Below are 14,933 nucleotides of genomic sequence, written 5' to 3' on the forward strand. Positions count from 1 at the left end.
GTCGTCTAAATTATTCGAGACCTCCACTATGGCACCCCTTTCTCTCTTCTTTCACTCCTATCTTCCTCCTTTCGTTTACGGCGTTGTTCAGATGTCCACCGTGATGTGAGACAGATATTGCGCTAGTTTCCTTTCCTCAAAAACCAATTTACCGATTGGACTGGACAAACTTTACTGTTCTAAAAGATCAATGGGATGTGATGAATGGCCCCCTAACAGAGGGCGACCTTTCCCACCCAGTCCGCAATCTTGGCTTGAGTGTTGTCAGGCTCCCTCAGGAGCCTAAGCCAGGCCTCCCGGGAGGGAGCCGGTAGAAGGTCTTTTGGAGGTGGATTTTCCTTACAGTCCCATAGGCTGTGTTCGTCTGTTGCTATGTTACGGCAGTGTAAGCAGTTGGGATCAATGGGTTGTGTGGTAATTTTAGACAAGAAATAGGGGTCATGGCTGTCCCAGTTTGGGACCTACGTAGGTTTCTGGCCTGTTGTCCTAGACTGTTTCTGGCCTGTGGTCAAAAGCCCTAGAACTGCATTGTAGACCGTTCGATTGGTCGCATTAACCGATTCTACCTCTCTTGCCTTCAGATTGCAGTAGGGTAGAGAGTATGTAACGCGGCTTATCATGAAGGCTTGCACTATGCGGCAGAGATCTTGCTCCTTCAACTTGCTCCTGTTTATTAGCTACTCTTATGAGCAGTCCTAGTACTTGTTTACTTGTGGCCCGAATGGCCTTTAGGGCACCTTGACCTCCTCCATCTTTGTGGAAGGTGAGGCCAAGGATCTTGAGGCTATCCCCTTCGGCGATATTGTTTCCTGCCAATGTTCAAGAGTTTCCTCGCATTAAGGTTTTTGCAGTGATCGCATCCAGCGCATGATCTGATCTCCACTGCAAGCACTTTGGACTTTGTTGGGGACCGCTTTTGCCCGATGCCGGTGCCAATTTACCGGCTCGCTGCTTAAGAAAGAGGCCGCATGGCGCCGCCACTGTCGCTGAAACGTCCGAATACGCCACCTATAATTTCACTTGACTTACCCCCCCCCCCCCCCCCCCTTTTTTTGTGCCGCGAAGGAGAGGAACAAATGCCATTCTGAGCGCCAGATAGGAGAGGTAGTCGAACCTCAGCACTTGTTAGAAGTTTGCGGCTTCCTTCTCGACTACAAGGTCGCCGGTTCTTTATCCGGCCTCATGCCAATGCAGACGAATATGGGAAACCACTCTCGGGCTGTGATTTCGACACTCACTGAAGATGCGTTACGTAGCTGTTATTCTTCCGAGGCGCTCCGTTGCAGTGAAGAGCCGTAATCGACTAAGGCCTAGCGATGCCCAACGTGGTCGTCCTTCATCAGAAGCATTCCCTTACGTTGCTGGCCATAATCGAACTAGGCCATTTTGACGAAGTTGGCCTACGTGCTTGTCATTTATTCGAAGCAGTCCGCTGCGGTGTCTGGCCATTATCGACCTAGGCATTCACAGGCGATTGGGGCCCCACGTGTTTGTAATTCATCCGAAGAATCCCAAAACGATGACGGGCCATAATCGACCTAAGCCACCTAAAGGTATTGGCATCCCATGTGTTTGTTTTTCACCCGAGGCACCCCACTGCCGTCCAGGCCCGTAATCGACTTAGGCATAATGGCGCCGCATACGTTCATCCTTCGTCCAAAGTACTGCGCTGCGGTGCCGGCTTCTAGTGACCTAGACCCCCTAAGCGTAGTGCGGGACCGCGTTTTCGTCATTAATCCGAAGCACTACGCTTCGGTGCCGGTTCGTAATCTACCTCGGCCTAGACCTTGGTAGGTCACCTCCCTGATCGGTGGAAACTATTTCGCTTCAATCGTGATCTGGTTTTTACAGCAGACATATAAGGACATTTTGCGAGATCTTCGTTGCTTGTAGACTGCCTAGCCACCTCTGCGATTCCGAGCAAGGCTAGAAGTATGCGGTGCTTAATGTTTCACGAAGTGGTATCACCGTGTTAACTGCATGCTCGGCTATTATCGCAGAATGAACTCGTGGTGCCTAACATCAGGAGCGCTGTCACTCACACCCATGATGAAGCTGCTGAATTCAGCTCTAATTCATTATGCAAAACCTCTTCCGCAGCTCCCATCTAAAGCCAAGTTCCGGGTCCGCTCCTTGGTCGTCTACCGTGACTTTCGCTCAAGCAAAGACATAGTCGAACTCAACGTAGAACCAGACACAGAGTTTGAAAAGGCAGGATAGCCTTCGGCCGCTATGGCGGGTCCTGCACAGCAGTTGCTTCCGGGGCCGACGCCACCGTTCTCCAGGTTCTGCGTTCGCGACCGGCAGGACGATTGCCGGGAGATGGCGCTGCGCATCCATTGTCTCGAGTCAGGCTGGGGCACGCCGACAGCACCTCAGCTGCGGCGTCTGCTGGGACTGCAGTGCGCCGTGGACCAGGTGGTGGCCGGAGACCGTTGCGAGGTGGCCGTCTACGAGAGTCCCAACTGGACGGCAAACGTGACACTGCGACTCGAGCGGTCACCCAAGGACTCGTTCATGCATATCGTACTTAAGTGGTGAGTGCGCGACAAGTCCTTCTGGCTCTGCCCTTAGCCTGTCTACTGTCGGCTTCAGCAATAATTTTGTCATGCCTGTACTGTCGCAAGAGTTGAGAAACTCCTTATATGCCCTGGCATGGATCCAAAACTCGGAGGTTAGCCAATTCGTCCATACTCAAGGTTTGGTGACTCCAGCGCCATCTGGGCAATCCAAATGAATATTGAAACACTGCTCACTATATGGTGATCGAGGAAAAGAGGTTGTAGAGCTTCATAAACAAGTCATTGTGCGAATTATTATCAACACCTCCATCTGCTCAGTGTCAGAAACCGGGAGACCTTTATGCGAACATTTCGATTAAGAATTTCATGCCTGAAGCCATTAGAGAACTGTCGGTATCTGTATGATCATAGCCGCCGTACTGAGGTGGTCTAGGGTGGTGACAGTAGCGCCGAGTTCGACGATATGGCTTCATGCACATGTACCGGCTTTTGGTTCCGCGTATACCCATTTTACTTTCTCATCCGCAGGTGTGACCAAAACCAGGACGCCTCCAATAACGGCGCGGCTGCGGGCAAGTCCGGCCCGCCAGAATGGTGGCTCGCATCCGAGGAGCTCGAGGAGTACTGCGACCCGTACAGCACCAAGGTCACCATGGAGCACAGGGACGTACCCATAAACGCGTTCGCCCTCGGCTGCTTCCTCGGGTACAACACGTTTGTGGCGCACTTTGACAGCGCCTGCACCACGGCGCCTCCACCACCACCGCCGCCCTCGTCGTCCAAGTCTTCGTCCTCCCCGTCAGGCAAAACAACGTCTGGGAAGCGGGGAAAGAAGGGAAGAGGGACCAAGTCTAGCTTCCCTTCAGATGGGACAAGCTCGCCAGGGAAGACTTATTGCCCCGACAATAAGCCAGCCGACGTCAAGCTGACCTCGCGGAAGAGCTCGACGGCAGGAACACTCGGGAAGGTTCAATCCGTGAGAGCGCCGCCTACTGAGACGCCTCCACCGGATAAGGCTTCTGCCAAGACTCTGCCGCCACCTGTTCCATCGAAGCCGTCCGCCGCATCGAAGCAGACGTCGGTTCCATCGTCCCTTCCGTCGCCTTCTCAGACAGAGTCATCAGCACTCTCGCCTTCCAAGGAAGACGCTCCGAGTGAGATTCCGAGCCCCAAGCCCTCGGTGATATCTTGCGCATCGTCGTCGAGCTCGACGTCGCGTACGCCGTCCTCATCGACGAGGAGCCTCAAGCCTTCAGCGCCGCCACCGTCGGTGCCTGCGCCCTCGTCTGAAGGATTTAAGGTGAGAGGAGATTTCTCTATAGGCGTCTTCAGACGGAGTTCTTCCAAAATTTCGAGTTATGGCAGTGGTGCACGGTGAATGGTCATAAGAATAAACATTGTTGCTATTGGCGAGCGCGTAGGGTGTCGTAAAATAAAAACACAGCCTGAGTCGCAAGGGGGATATGAGAAGAGTAGTCGACCCTACATCAGGTGGTACGACTGCAGTGGCAGCTCATAGGCACATTAAATCAAACACTGCCCTCCCGGGTCAGATCTTGGGTGCGTGAAAGCAAGGAAAACCTTCGGGCATGATAGCCATGCACTTGACACAAGGCCCCTTTTACATTCATCTGCATGCCCCAATTGGATTGGCTTGCTAGAGGCGGAAACGCAATTGCCGTGTGGATTGACCTCATGTAGCCAGCAGCTCCGGAAAGATTTATAGGGTGGCAAGCCATTAAAAATACCAGTGAGAGAGAGAGGTGCGGTGCTTTACACTGCACGGTGATTTAGAACGGTTTTATATACTGCTGCCAGTATAAATGACCTGCGATTCATCGTTCAAGTTTTCTTGGGCACAGCGATTTGAAGGAGTGACGAGGCTAGCGCCAGGAATGTATTATCTACCCTTCATGGTGCGAAACTGTACCGACATGGATAGACCTGCGATTCTTAAAATGCAAGTTCACAGTCTGAGCGGAAGAATTCGGTTTTAGAGCTGTCTTCTGAACGTCTTCTCTTCCACCAGGTGACGCAGTGCAATGCGCACTTTGAGCACTGTTGCAATGGGCTGTACCTGTACTTCGTGGACGCCCGCAAGCGGAGCTCCACGCTGTACCGGCTGCTGGTGCGGTACTCTAACATCTGCCGTATCATTCTACGCAAGACGTCGCCAACAGCCACTATTGTCTACCTGCAACTGCTGCACCCGCCGCTGCTGTACAAGGTGTGCGCCGGTAACAGCGCCACCAGCCAGTGCAACCGCGAAGGCGACTACGTGCCACAGGTGAGCAGCGCTGTATCGTTAAGTTCTTTCAATGGACTAAAAGAGAAAGCGTGGCTGTCTCCAAAAACTGTCCTGTACTCTTACGGTTTCCCTTCCGCTACAGTTTCCTTTAGTCGTAGAGTTCTGCATTTTGCCTAGAAGAGCAACCGTGGGAATACAAGGAATATTGACGGACTACGAGGAAAGCTGTAAAGAAAAGAGCTAGAAGATCTAAATGTAATGGCAAATGTACTGGTATAACTGTTATTACCGACACCTCGCTGTTTTGCCATGTAATGGGGCCCGAGCGCCGTCAAGTGAATTAACGTTCACTTTTTGTCTCGGGTCCCTCATTTCTTACTGAAATGGAAATAAACTTCAACTTCAACTACCGCGGCTAGCTGGTATATCATCCTTGAGATTTTGGAAAGCGCCCCCTCTCCTTTCAGCAGCAGCAGTAACGGACCTCAGACAATGGGCATCCACACAAAAACTGCCAAAACGACTGCCCCATTGGATACGCATTGTCGCTCAGCTGTTGACATGAAAAAGCTTAATTTCACGGCAAAAAAGCTGGAAGAGATTTCGCCTTACCGCAGGAGGAATTCAACGTCACTTGTACTGCATTTGCAGTCTTTATCTAGAGAGCCTACACTCTGGACAGAAAAGAGTAAAAATCCTGTAAACTGTCCTCTAGCACACACCCTTTCATAATAGGGTGTGCGGTAGAGGGCAGCTCACTTCCCTTTCAATCCCATAATGGCGTATACTTATTTAGAGTCGCTCCTCGGCCTGAAGCCCACGTATCATATCCCATTCACAGAGAACAGTGATGTAGTGACAGTACAGTGGTGACGTAACAGCGTTATTTGTTAGGCAGACATGAAGTTGTGGCGGATCCTAGAACCTCCTTCCTAATACAGACATTAGTAAAGTAAAAGCTTTTAGCGCAAAACGACTAAGAAAGGACGGGGACAGAACACACTCAAAGGAGCGCTAACTCTTGTGTCTGCTTCCTTGTGTGTCTGCGCTCCTTTGTGTCCGTGTTCTGTCCTCGTCCTTTCTTAGTCGTTTTGCGCTAAAAGCTTTTACTTTACCAAGATGAACCAACTCGCCCAGCAGAACGTGTTGCAGACATTAGAGTAGATGATGGGCGCTGAAACTGAATTCAGTCATCGTCATCATCATCATCAGTAGTAGAAGCAGTCTAACTACAGGACGAGGGCTTTTCCGTATCCCTCCGTTTAACCCTGTACTACGTCAGCTGCGGTCACTATATCTCCGCAAAACTCCATAATTTAATTCCCCCACTTTACACCCATGCACTGTTTTTCTTGATTTCGACCAGGATGTCATTAACGAGTTTGTTCCCTCACCCATGAAATAAAAATACTAGTTCAGTCCAGTCAGCTTCAAAATAAGGGACACACCAGCCTGCTCAGCCATCCCCTTGCCTGACGCAGTTCGACCTGTCAGACACCACCCCGTGGGACCGGGCCGTCGAGTTCGGCGAAGGACCCTTCAAGTGCGGCGCCGACGTTCTGGGCAGGAGCCGCGTGATGCGGCTGACGCTCAGCGGAGCGCGCCACTGGGCGCCCCTCTGCAACCTGATCATGCGCACGCGCAACAACGCGCAGGTGTTTTACGCGCCCATGCGCGAGTTGCAGGCGCGCCAGTTGAAGGCAGTGACCAGACCCAGCGTGCAGGACTTCGGCGTCATGTACGCCTTAATCAGCGTCTGGTCCGAGAACTTTCAGGTAGGGGATTTAACTCACTGCACGGATTTCTTACCCCCGACAACAGCTGTCGGGGGTAATGGTCTGAATTGTCGGCTTCGAACCTCGGATCCTCTTTAACTATTCTTGTTCTTGTTACTTCCAAGCTTCTCGCTCACTACATGGTACGTTCATACCTAAAAAAACTGCTCAGAACCGACAGACATGCAAGACAGTCAATACAAGATTCCCATTACGTGTCGATATGCCCATCGGGATTAAAGTACATGACATATCTTTTATGTACTTGACTTCCATAAAATTCATGTCAAGTACATTCTAAACGTACCCGCCGCGGTGGCCCAGTGGCTACGCTGCTCGGCTACTGACCCAGATGACTCTGGAGCCCTCCACTACAACGTTCCCTATAGCCCGAGTCGCTTCGGGACGTTAACCCTCCCATACCACGCCATACCATTCTAAATGCAGAATTAAATACTGGTTATTGGGGCTCAATGTTGCAAAGCGACTCGGGCTATGAGGGACGCCGTAGTGAAAGGCTCTGGAAATTTTGACCACCTGGGGTTCTTTAACGTGCGCTGACATTGTACAGTCGGGGACAAAAGTCTCCGGACCACGTGTTCCTCTAACGAAGTCGATAGCTTTGCTATTAGTCGGCGGCTGGAGACCACACTTGTGCAGGTAAGAGTTAAATTTTTGTTCTTTCATCTCCACAAGTGCGGTCTCCAGCCGCTGTCTGATAGTACAGCTATAAACTTTGTTTGAGGAACACGTGGTCCGGAGACTTTTGTCCCCGACTATACAGTACACGGGCCTCTAGAATTTCATAAGGATTATCACAAGTGAATGGATACTGCTTCCAAAGTAGGCTACACAGCTGGGTCGGATCTTCGCTGTTGAATAAAGACGATCTTCGTTCGGTTATTTGCTGCCTTCGCTGTTCTGGCATATCGCGCTGTACCATAACCTGACGTAAAAAGAAAACTGCGTCATTATTCTATACCCGCCGTGGTGGCTCAGTGGTAAGGCGCTCGTCTACCGATCCGGAGTACCGCGTTTCGATGGAGGCGAAACGCAAGAGGCGCCCGTGTGCTGTACGATGTCAGTGCACGTTACAGATCCCCAGGTGGTCGAAATTATTCCGGAGACCTTCACTACGGCACCTCTTTCTCCCTTTCTTCTTTGACTCCTACCTTCCTCCATTCCCTTACGGCACGGTTCAGGTGTCCGCCGAGATATGCGAGACAGATACTGCGCCATTTCATTTCCTCAAAAACCAATTTACCATTATTCTATGTGTGCATTTGTGCGGACCTACGATGTCATTTGGTTTGTTTCTATGTGGCAGCTTCCTGAAACCAAGTTGAACAAAGCGGGCGGACGACTCTAGCTGTGCTTGAAAAGGACACTGTCGAACGCGGACGAGTAACACGTGGACCTTCGCAGGTCACCGATGAGCTCGCGATGGACGCTCAGAGCTGCCGGGAGACGTTCCGCGAGTTGGCTGCGCGCGCCGAGGAGTGTCCCCGTGCCCTGGAAGAAGCCCTCTTCGAGATCTATTTCTCGCTTAGCCAGGGAAAGGTGAGAGCCCGGTCGGCAGGCTGACTTTAACAACAAAAGCTTAAAAGCTCTCGTAACGTCCATGCCCCTGTTCCAATGGGGAACACTTTCGGCGATATCAAAAATGATAATCGAAAAAAGTGCACGACTGCCGTCGGGTGCTCTGCGGATATACTGATGGTTATAGTGAAATCTTCCGTTATATGAAAAAATTGCGTTCATAAACGGTTTTCCACTTAGAAATGTTTTTGTCGAAAATTGTTGGGCACTTGAGAATAGGGACACATGGGAAAGTGAACGGGGTGTAGTCTATAGTGATTCGATGGCATTTCCAGGAGCTAAATCTCGGGGTGTAATTTTAAGCGGAAAGTGAGGAAAAAAAATCAATTTGGTCAAATGTTTAGGGGAATTCCTCAAGGTGGAGTAGATTTGTAATAAGGGAGTAATTACTCATTGACGTCCACCCAAGCGCAGCCAACGGCTACAAAGGAAAGCTATGCAGCTTTCTCAAACTTCGCAGTTAAAGAAAAATTTGTCCTGGTCCGGGGTTTGAACCCGGATCACCGCTTCACCGGAGCAGTCGCTCTACCAATTGAGCTAACCGGGACGGCAAGCTTATGGTAGGGCGAGAGCGAATTGATCAAAACTCGAAGTGGGAACAGTGCTGGTCAAATGTTTAGGGACCAGGACGAATTTTTCTTTAACTGCAAAGTTTCTGAGAAAACTGTATAGCTTTCCTTTGTAGCCGTTGGCTGCGCTTTGGTGGACATCAACGAGTAATTACTCCCTTATTAAAAAATCAATTTGCACGCAGGAAGTGCCAGTGAACCCTGAACCTAATCATGTTTATTTCATTTCTTCTCTGACTACAACCTTTTCATCCTTGAATCCCTTTCGATGCTTTCTGTAAATCAACGTTATTGCCTTTTAGTCGCCCTGGTCACTGTGCAACGCTGCAGCAACATTTAATCCAGCGCATCAAGAACAGTGTCCCCGTGTCGTGACACCGCGCGCAGGTGTTCTGGTTCCGCACCGCCATGGAGCGCCTGTACTTCCGGTATCGGGCGCACCGGCAGCGCACCGACGCCTTCACAGGCTCGGTGATCGCCCAGGAGCTGCCGTCCCATATGGTCAAGGTGCGTAAGGTGATCCTTACGCCCACCCGACGCGTCTACCTGCCTCCGCAGCTGGTGTGCAAGAGCCGCCTGCTTCAGCACTTCGACCCCGATTACGCCCTGCGCATCGTCGTGCGGGACGACGATTGCAAGCTCATCTCCTTCTCGCTGGGTGCCTGCAAGGACGACTTCCTCAACGCGGTACGGTGTTTAGAGGTTCCCCATCGCCCGGTGAATCAGTAGCCTTAGCGTGCTTAAAAATGTTTGGAAAGGTGCGGTAGCTGCAGTCACAAGAAAAAAAATGGCTGGTGGTTTAGCATTGCTAAACAAGAAATAATGTGCGAAAGCTCGGCTTTCGCTGGTGTACATCCCCGCTACGTACCTCAAAGCTAGATTGAGGTCCGGGTTCGAACCGTACATGGAGGCGGAAGCAAAAATTCAGGGGGGCACTTTGTTGGCCTAAACTGCGGTGAGGCGAAAGCCTTAAGCGCATTGTTGCAGCTTGTGTCACTGATGTGTTGCTAAGATGCTAAGTTTCGCCTCTAACAGTGAAACGCGACAGCGTCTTGCAACGCTGCCAGAGAGTCCACAGAACGCCATCGCCCGTTCGGTTCTACACCTTGCTCGTCGGTAAATTGGTTTTTGAGGAAAGGAAATTATTTGTCTCGCATACCTCGGTGGACACCTGAAACTCGCCGTAACGGGAAGGGAGGAAGATGAGAGTAAACGAAGACACCGTATTCACTAGACGCGCTTTTGTTCATTCCAAACCAGAGCTGGCATGGCGGAGTGGTTAGCATGCTCGTCTCGCACTCCGGAGACCGGGGTTCGATTCCCGAACTCGACCAATTTCCTACTCAGTATTATTTATCTGGCCTGATTAGAAAGGTTAATTAGGCTAAATGGGTGATTAAGCAATTAACTAAACTCATTCCCACTCACTTGGAGCATCACTATACGATCCCTCTAATTGGTTGCATGGTTACTAGCCAAAGTACAATTGGCCCCGTTTGAAATTCGCGCACTGCGACGTCACGGCCATTTCGACCAATTGAAAAGCGTGATATTTATGTCGACAACTCCTGCTTACAACGATGAGGCATTAAAGGATTCCGCCTTAAAAGGCGCCCGTGTGCTTTGCGATCTCAGTGCTCCTTAAAGATACCCAGGTGGTCGAAATTATTCGGGAGACCTCCACTACGGCACCTATTTCTCTCAGCTTTCACTCCCACCTTCCTCCCTTCCCTTACGGCACGGTTCAGGTGTCCACCGAGGTATACGAGACAGATACTGTGCCATTTCCTTGCCTCAAAAACCAATTTACCAACTTTTTGTCCCCTGACCCAGGAAGCCAGTTCTGCGCCTTTCCTGTCTTCAAAAATCAACGGAATCTAAACCATCCGCTTGTTTTGAGGAAAGGAAAGGCGCTCAACTGCCTCACTTTGTAGGTGGAAGCCACCGCCTAGGCACAGCGCGACTGAGGGGTCTCCTGACCCAGTGAGCCAGTTACACTTACTACTTTAAGGCTGCACACGCACAGACACCCTTGAAAACTGGAGTGGTTTGGTTTGGTTTATGCGAATTTCGTCGTCCCAAAGCGACTCTGGCTATGGGGGACGCTGTAGTGAAGGGCTCCGGAAATTTCGACTACCTGGGGTTCTCTAACGTGCACTGACATCGCGCAGTACACGGGCCTCTAGAATTTGGCCTCCATCGAAATTGGACCACCGCGGCCGGGATCGAACCTGCGTCTTTCGGATCAACAGCCGAATGTTGTAACCACTCAGCCACCGCGTCGGCCAAAGCTAGATTGAGGTGTCCCCTGACCCAGGGAGCCACTTATGCGCCCCTTTCCTTTCTTCAAAAATCAGCGGAGTCTAAACCATCTGCTTGTAAGGAAAGGCGTAAAAGTGCTTCCATTTGTAGGGGAACGCCACTGCCTGGTCACAGCTCGACTGAGGTGTCCCCTGACCCAGGGACTCAAGACACCCCTGAAACCCGGAGTGCGGATATAAGTGCTTTCGCACTAAATTGTACAGGAAATCAAAAATTTAATGCACAAATGTACATTAGCAGTAGTAGTACTTTTCGATCTCACATTGATGAGCTTCTATTTGCCTATTATAATTTAATTTCAGCGTCGCTTTTTCGTTCCGCTGCTGCATGCATTCAGATGGGTGGAGAACAGAGGAGGGCACAAAACTGAATAAATCGAGCAAAGTTGAAGGATGTGCTCCTTGCGATGGCAATGTACAGCTCCCGTTTGGTCCTCACTTCAACCATGGGCTCGTTTTGTGTAGGTGATCAAGCCTCCGCTGTCGTCCGGTCTGAAGATTGGCGGCCGCCGATTCTTGTTCCTGGGCTGCTCGACGAGCCAGCTACGCAACCACGGCGTCTGGTTCTACGCGCACGACAGTCAGGACCGCACCGCGGAGCAGATACGCAATGGAATCGGCGACCTTTCCGCCATACCCAGCGTGCCCAAGTTCATGGCACGGCTCGGACAGGTCAGAAGCCAATCAAGTTCTTGTTGAGAGAGGTGATGGGATAGGCGACTAAATTGCATGAAAATATGTGAGGGAAGCTCTTTGCGTTTAGCAACGCAGGTGGTGTTTGCAAGGAGGCAGAATCAAGTAACTGTGCCATTCACCATCCGTCATCACACCTTCAAGGGCACGTGCATTACACTAACCCACATATTTTTGGATAGCATCTTTCGAAACGAGCAGCCTTGTAGCAAAACAAACCCTTTATAGAACAGTTCACTGCAGGCAGATTTATTTATTTATTTATTTCGGATACTTTCCAGGCCCGAAGGCATTACAGAAAGGAGTGGTAAGATACATAAAATTAACAGTGCATGTTATACAATATTATTTACAAAACGGCAGAAAATACAGTTGTCTTGAAATTGCAGATGTCAGAAATGGCAGCGATGGAGGGAGGAAGGTCGTTCCAGTTTTCGCTCGTTTTGGGAATGAATGAATTATGACACATTTTTGTTTTGGAAAATGGAACGGCAACTTTAAACATGTGGTCAGAACGGGACGATATGTATGATGGGCGAGCAAAAAGATGATCCTTTAATACAGGGTTGTGATGATACATTCTATGGAAAAGACAGAGTCGAAAACATTTACGGCGTGAGGAAAGGTCTGGCAGGGCAAGGGTGTTTTTCATGGAAGTAATGCTGGCGTGACGGGAATAGTTAGATAAGATGAAACGTGCTGCGCGAATTTTGAATGCATTCAAGTGTGTTGATTAATGTGATTTGACTGCGATCCCATACTGCGCAAGCATATTCTAGCTTCGGCCGCACTAGTGTTTTGTAAAGTGTTAGTTTTATTGGTAGAGGCGCAGCAGAGAAATTTCGACGTAAATATCCAAGAACCCGGTTAGCATTATTAGTGACATGCTCAACGTGCATATGCCATGATAAGTTACGTGAAATATGAACACCTAGGTATCTGTATGACTTGACGGATTGAAGGGAAGTGCCGCGAAGAAAGTAAGTGCGCGTGTTGTCAGTGATGTTAGTGCGACGCGATACATGCATTGTTTTACATTTGCTAGCATTTAGTTGCATGAGCCATTTATCGCACCAGTTACATAGGCTTGTAAGGTCTTCTTGAAGCTTAATAGAGTCAGTGTGGTCTGTTATTGTGCGGTAAATGACGCAATCATCTGCGAAAAGCCTGATAGATGAATGGGAAATACATTTAGGTAGGTCGTTAATGTAGATAAGGAAGAGAAGAGGTCCCAGTACCGATCCCTGAGGTACGCCCGATGTTACAGAAATGTGAGAAGATGAACAGTCGTTAGCAGAAACGTACTGAGTTCGATTAGAAAGAAAGCTTTTAATCCAGTTTAGTACATTCGGATCGATGTTAAGCATGCTAAGTTTAAAAATTAGGAGATCGTGTGAAACAGTGTCGAAAGCTTTCGCAAAGTCCAAAAACACGCAGTCTACATCGAAGCTCATGTCAGCATGGGTAAATAGGTCATTAGTAAAACATATAAGTTGTGTTTCACATGAGAACGTCTTTCTAAAACCGTGTTGTTCAGCCGCAAAGAAAGAATTAGACTCAAGGAAAGTGATGAGATGCGAATGAATAACATGCTCCAAAAGTTTGCATGGAATACTTGTGAGTGATATAGGACGGTAGTTATTGGGGGAATGGGTGTTACCTGATTTAGGGACCGGAACAACCTTGCCAACCCTCCAATCGCTTGGGAGTACTGAGGAACCTAGAGACTGTGAAAAAAGCATCGAAAGCATAATGGACGAATACGGTTGAGTAATTTTGCGCATTTTACAATTGATTGAATCTTCGCCCGATGAAGAAGATATTTTTCATGTTATCAATCAACTTTGCTATGCCCGCAAAGTCTATAGTAATGGAATTCATTGGCAAGTAAGAGCATTTAGGTAGAGACGGAAGAGTAATACGAGCACTTTTGAGGAAAAAGGAACAAAATACATCATTCAAAACGGAACAGATCAGTCACAAACGTTCGCAGAGATTAGGTGCCATGAGCAGTGGCTCGAAACTGGCTCTGAAAATATTCAGGGAATCATGGTTACGTCCTGTGCGTTTTCGAATCTAATGCAAGACTGTCGAAATACTTCGAAGAGGGAATGAAAAGTAAGACTAGCGTCCATAAATAATCTCAATATTGCACAAAATGTGCCCAGAGGCCTAAACACGCTTATCAGTCTCCTTTCGGAGTACGAGTTCCTCTACTTGAGGTGTTGCTTCCTTTGCACACTCTCTTCGGTCTGAGAAGTGATTATTTAAGGTATTCCAGACTTCCGCAAGGGTTTCACAACTCCCAGCTACGCACCCATGAATTCTGCACCACCAATATTAGAGCCAACCAGCTAAGGCGGGTGGCCCACTCGGGAGACCTTTTTTCTTGTGCGCAGGCCTTTTCGCAGTCGTTGGGCCTACTGACGGTCCCTAGCCAAAACACGAGTGTGGAACCGGACATCCGGCACGCAGCCCCTGGGTGCAGCAGCGATGGTTCCCGTCGCGAGTACATTTTCAGCGACGGCATCGGGCGAATATCGCACGCCCTGTTGCGAAAGGTGTGTATATTATTGTTCTTATCGCCAACCAAAGGTGTTAGCTCATAATTCCTCCGCCGTTTTCACGGCGGGTTGCAGAGAGTTTGGCTGGTGCCAAGACTCTGCAGCGCAATTACGACGACTCGACGAGCGAAACTGGCAACCTGCAAAAACTTTGCGAAGCGAGTAGCAGCAGGCCATGGCTCTGAACATTCCTTTGTTCTTAAACCGCTGCAAATGCTCATGCATTCGCGTTACACGCTCGGTAACAGTCCTGTCCCTCAAGAGATGGAGAGAAAAGTATACAACAGCTGTATCTTACCGGTACTCACCTATGGGGCAGAAACGTGGGGGCTAACAAAGAGGGTTCAGCTTAAGCTAAGGACAACGCAGCGAGCTATGGAAAGAAAAATGATAGGTGTAACGTTAAGAGATCCGAAGCGGGCGGAGTGGGTGAAGGAACAAACGCTGGTTAATGACATCCTAGTCGAAATCAAGAGGTAGAAATGGGTTTGAGCAGGGCATGTAATGCGAAGACAAGATAACCGCTGGTACTTAAGGGTAACGGAGTGGATTCCAAGAGAAGGCAAACGTAGCAGGGGACGGCAGAAAGTTAGGTGAGTGGATGAGATTAAGAAGTTTGCGGGGATACGGTGGCCGCAATTG

At 49.5% G+C, this 14,933-nt stretch overlaps 1 protein-coding gene across 1 annotated transcript in view; it reads left to right on the forward strand.

Annotated features, from left to right (window-relative positions):
• Nucleotides 1-2,232: 2,232 nt before the first annotated feature.
• Nucleotides 2,233-14,933, forward strand: part of LOC149365464 (uncharacterized) — a 43,503-nt gene continuing 30,802 nt past the window's right edge. The window contains exons 1-9 of the mRNA XM_089585188.1: nt 2,233-2,537; nt 3,051-3,457; nt 3,809-3,822; nt 4,552-4,809; nt 6,252-6,545; nt 7,971-8,105; nt 9,101-9,400; nt 11,500-11,706; nt 14,127-14,288. Coding sequence (XP_089441314.1) covers nt 2,233-2,537; nt 3,051-3,457; nt 3,809-3,822; nt 4,552-4,809; nt 6,252-6,545; nt 7,971-8,105; nt 9,101-9,400; nt 11,500-11,706; nt 14,127-14,288 — 2,082 coding nt within the window. The remainder of the gene's footprint in view (nt 2,538-3,050; nt 3,458-3,808; nt 3,823-4,551; nt 4,810-6,251; nt 6,546-7,970; nt 8,106-9,100; nt 9,401-11,499; nt 11,707-14,126; nt 14,289-14,933) is intronic.

Source organism: Amblyomma mixtum, chromosome 1 (genome assembly GCF_055824585.1).
Source record: "Amblyomma mixtum isolate Tamu chromosome 1, ASM5582458v1, whole genome shotgun sequence".
Lineage (NCBI taxonomy): Eukaryota > Metazoa > Arthropoda > Arachnida > Ixodida > Ixodidae > Amblyomma > Amblyomma mixtum.